The following is a 4,969-nucleotide window of genomic DNA, read 5'->3' as shown; positions in this document are numbered from 1 at the left end:
CTCATCTTTAACAACGTTGCTCGGACTTCATCATGCTACGGTTCTCTGCTGTAACCCATTTGATCTTAATTTAGCTTTACACTGCTCATTTTGCCCTCCCTGCAGCAACATACTTGTTGCTGTGTGTGTGAATCTATCATTCTAAGACATCACTGCCTATTAAAAATGTATATCATTTTAATAATTGACATAAACACATTTGTCCAGTTGTTTGATTTTTAGGCTTACCAAATATATTTTCCTCATGTGATGTTTTCTAGCAGACATTTACATTTATCTGGAGATTACATCAGTGTGTTGATGCATATCAAATATCTACACACAGCTTGGGTTCTGAAGTGTCTTTATTTTTTCCCTTTTCTGACTTTACTTATTTAAGCTAGAAAAATATGTATCTCACAGGTGTATAATAATTTTATTTTATTTATTTTTAAAAAACATAGTTTTTATTATAATAAGTAATGTCAGGAAACAAGTCAACCATGCAAAAACAAATCTCAAGCTCGGTGCTGTGTCTCCTGTCAGTCCCTCTGAATTTAACCTGGGTTGGCCATGGGCAGAACTATCCCCGTTATTGGTGGGAAGTGTCCTATTCACACACTTTGCCGCTCAGCAAGAAGAAAGTAGCTGCTGCTGATGTCGATAGCGTTTGCAGCTGCAGGTTAAATCTCCTCAGCGACAGTCACAGACTATCTGCACCTGAAGCTCTCTGCAGGCTGTTGGCACCTTTAACAGCAGCTGCCAATAATACAACCTGACAGGGAAGAACAGCCAAGCAGAGCAAACAAATAAATCACATTTTACTTATCTGTGTTGGGTTGCTACTTCTTCATTACTCTAAACCATGAAAAGAAATAATGATCTTAATAATTTGTATTATACAATACTTTTGAACATTGATAAAAATCAAGCTGTTGTGGTGTGTCATAGCAAAAGACCACATGCAGACACACAGAAAGGAGGCAAGTATATGATGTGAAGGAATAAACTTTAATTGACAAATGAAAAGCAAAGCACCAATAGTGTCCACAAAACATGCATTTGTTCATTAATATTAACTGCTTAGTCTAATTCAGGGTTGTGGGGAAGCTGGAGCCCATCGTAGCAATCATTAGGTGAGAAGCAAGGTACACCCTGGACAGGTCGCCAGTCCATCATAGGTCCAAAAAACACAAATATAAAATACAATGATGAACAAAAAGGCTTAGCACAGGGGAAAAATAAAACAAACAAACAAAAAAAAACTTAAAATCAATAGAAATAGCAATTCTTAGTAAAACATTTACTTTGGATACTCCGGGCAGCTTTGAATGATAAGATTAAGATCATTAAGTGCTTTAAAGGAAGTGACTGCAGTAGTTCATCTTATGACCCAACCTTGGGGACCCTATCAGTCTGAACTATGTCCTTAAGGGCCCACAGTTCTATAGCAAATGCTATGTTATTAGCACAACATAATAGTTAATAATAACATAATAGTTAATAGGTAATATAGCTCATTAATGCTGAGATTGTTAAATGCATTAAAAATAGGGAACATTAGGTAGCTATGCTACTGAAAGACGACAATCACAGCACAAAATGATTTTACAATTGGTATCTGAAAGTGTGTCGTGCAATAAACTGTAGGTTGCAAAGTCACAAATAAAGCTCAAAAAATTCTACCACAGCAAACCTCTGGACCTGCCAGCTACCTTTCCACCCACACGAGGCAGTAGAGGCACCAATTTAAGAAATCAGAGTTAGGTGCTTGGCATAAATTTAATGGAACTGAAGTCAAGATGTAAAACTGTGAGTCACGCTAATCATCGTGCATGATTAATTTAATTCAGGGTTGTGGGGGGACTGGATCCTTTCCCAGCAGCCATCACATGAGAAATTGGCTCACACCCCTGATGGGTCACATCTGTTTGGAAAAAGAGACATTTCTAATCTACAAAAAATGACTTCCACACTATTATACACATTATTAACTGCAAGAAGACATGTTAACACCTATGGGATTTATGACCAACATAATGATAAGTAACAAAACTAAGGTATGTAAAATAGACAGAAAACAAAATTGAAACACACACACAAGAATTTCCTTTAAAACAGAACAGCAGATTAAAACACATGAAACACAAATATCCAAATTTTAAAAAAGATCATCACAAAACCAATAAACAATAATCGAATTCATGAAAATAAAACAGCTCCTGGTCCATCAGCTGTATGTGGTGATAAAATCTTATTAATAGGATTGTGCCTGACAGAAGTAGAAGTAAAATAAACATAAAATACACTGCAATTTTTTTTAACATAGAAAAGCTGTAGCTGTCAAAGCAAAAGTAAACAAAAAGTAAGATTAAGAATTTTACACTCATTCTTCCCTTTGTAAATGTTTCTCATAGTTCCCATGCTCTCTGCAAGTAAAATTGTGCCAACAATCATGAGTACAACTATAAAAAATATTGTAAAATCACAACAAAACAAAGCAGACTTTTGCAATTTGCCTGTTTATTCACCTGGAAAGAAAGCAGACTGTAATTTACTGTTGGTTGGTTTCACGCCTTCATTATTTAAACCGACTGAACAGGACCGTCCACCAGCACTACATTATTTAGATTAGAATCACATCCAATGCATCACATATGTGACAGTGAATGTGAGGGTAAAGTGAGGTCATGTTCATTGTGAAAAATTGGTTTCATAACAAGACTAGAAGCGCTGAAAGTATGGCCGTCGCTTCTGGCATAATGATCAAAGTGTGCCGTTGAATCATTACAGAGAGACAGAAGAGTTAAAATGATGGAGAGCTTCAAGGAAGCATTAATGTTTGTCTGAACATAGACTTACAGATAACATCACTGGCATTATCTTCAACGGCTGTTCATTCACAACATTAAAGTATGGAAACAGCTTCTCTGTTAAAGTGTGTGTGAATGTGTGAATGTGTGTGTTAGTAGCAGCATCAAAGAATGACAGCTTTTGTTTGTCACAGTCCAAATGAACTCTGATCCGCTGGAATCTCCCCTTTATTTGAAGAACCACCGGAGGATTTTGCATTGAGTCTGCTGTATATTCACCCTGACAGAAAGACATTTTTAGTAATTTTGATGGTTTCTTCAACTTACTCTGGTCAGATGTTGCTACTGCGCCCAGTGCCCAGACTGGACTATCTCCAACCTCAACATCCCAGCTGTGAGTGCCTGAGTCAAAGCCCTCAGAGCCCTGCACACAAGTGTAGAAAAACATCCTTTCTGGATTCTCAGGAAGCTTCTGTGTCTTTCCACGTCTCACACTGGTCAGATCTTCTGAAATGATGAGGTCTGGATGAGCAGTGTTCGGATCTAGAATCACGGGTGTGCAAGTCAGCATTTCCTTCATCTTGTTCCAGATGTTAAAGCTCAAGTTGCCCAGATGTTTTGCCACATCTATCAGTACTCCTGAAGCCGGTTCTGGATTGTCCAACCCAAAATGCTGCAGGACTCTTTCCTCTGCTTCACTGTAGTTCTGCAGGAATGAGACATCTGCAGCCCTCAGCTCTTTTTCCGTAGCTCTGACTGTGCCTGAAAGAGCTTCTATATCTCTCCTAAGACCTCTAATCTTCTCCTTCATCATCTGAGTCTTCTGCTCTTCTTCCTCCCTCAGAGCAGTAATCCTGGCCTCCTCCTCCTCTTCTAGAAACTGGTGAAGTTTCTTAAACTGCTCCTTAATCTGCTTCTCTGTGTGTCGTGCCTGGACTTGAATGTATTTGGCCGTTTGATCACAATTTCCTTGAACCTGTTCAAAGACCTTGAGTTTTTCCTGCACAGGGATCAGGAATGCCTCGAGCTCCTGTTTGTAATCCCTCGCAGCCTCATCGGTGGGTCTGAATGTGTGGTTGTTGTGTGCTTTTGAATCTCGACAGATAATACACACTAGCTGCCCATGTTCCAGACAGAAGAGTCGGAGTTTCTCAGAATGCAAACTGCAAAGAGGTTTCGAAGCCTCGCGATCTCTGTCATGCAAGTAGGCCTCACATAAATTCTTCAAAGCCAGGTTACAGGGTGGCTCGCCCTGAGATGTTATCTTGCAGACTGGGCATTTCTTCGAGCTTTCTTCAGACCAGCGGTTGTGCAGACACTGCTTGCAGAAGCTGTGGCTGCATGACAGGACAACAGGGTCTTTAAAAATGTCCTGGCAGACGGGACAAGAGAGATTCTTCTGCGAAGCCATTTCTGTTTCTCTCTGAACTGTGAACAGAGCACATAGTTAAATAGTGAATTCAGTCCCTCCATGACAATTTTTTTAATTTAAATTATTTTCCCTGTGTGCTCACCGCTCTCTCCACATTCAACAATACTCAATGTATTCCTGGGTGGTTTTCCTGTAGCTGTTCTTTAAGAATTCTTCAAATCTGCTCATAGGAAAAGAGAATGTCTTTCTTTGCCTCTTGTTTTACTTTTCATTGGAGGAGTTTTGCCTGTATTTCCAGTTTTAACTCTTGCTAGGTGAGTTAGATAAGAGGTGGAGCCTTATGTTGTTGTCCCTGCTTTGAGTTTGTCCTGTAGCTGAGAGGGTGGAGTGTTGTAACACCGTGTAAAGGCTGCACGCTATGAGATTTTTAAACCAAGCAAAAAATATATATTAGTATAGACAGTGAGTGTTTTAACCAAGCGGCAACCTCCGGCAGATAAAGTGAAGCCTATGCGGAAGTGCATAAAACTGCAGTTCCCCCTTCATCCACTAGGGGCTGCAAAACAGAGCAAATCCCCATAGACTCCCATGTTAAAAAGGCCAACTTCAAGGCAGAAATAAACATGTTTACAGCCTAGTTCAAAAATCCATTTTCGGTTTAATAGGTCAGGTTTACCTTCATGACAACCTTGGGGGGAGTGAATTTTTTTCTAACTCTCCCGTTTTAAAGTAATTTAATCTCGAAATTCGGCATATTTAGGGGCGGGTCCTTTTGATTGACAGGTACTGATCTCCAGCTTCAAGT

At 39.4% G+C, this 4,969-nt stretch overlaps 1 protein-coding gene across 1 annotated transcript; it reads right to left on the bottom strand.

Moving 5' to 3' along the window:
- Positions 1-2,814: 2,814 nt before the first annotated feature.
- LOC306757024 (E3 ubiquitin-protein ligase TRIM35-like) lies at positions 2,815-4,203 on the bottom strand (the record flags this gene model as incomplete). The annotated part of the gene is made up of 1 exon (XM_079241988.1): positions 2,815-4,203. One exon carries the CDS (start codon positions 4,201-4,203, stop codon positions 2,815-2,817), a length of 1,389 nt encoding a protein of 462 aa, XP_079098114.1.
- Positions 4,204-4,969: the final 766 nt, after the last annotated feature.

Source organism: Telmatherina bonti (genome assembly GCF_933228915.1).
Source record: "Telmatherina bonti genome assembly, chromosome: 6".
Classification (NCBI taxonomy): domain Eukaryota; kingdom Metazoa; phylum Chordata; class Actinopteri; order Atheriniformes; family Telmatherinidae; genus Telmatherina; species Telmatherina bonti.
Note: the sequence above shows the minus strand (reverse complement) of the source record. Positions and strands in the feature narration are given on the sequence as shown.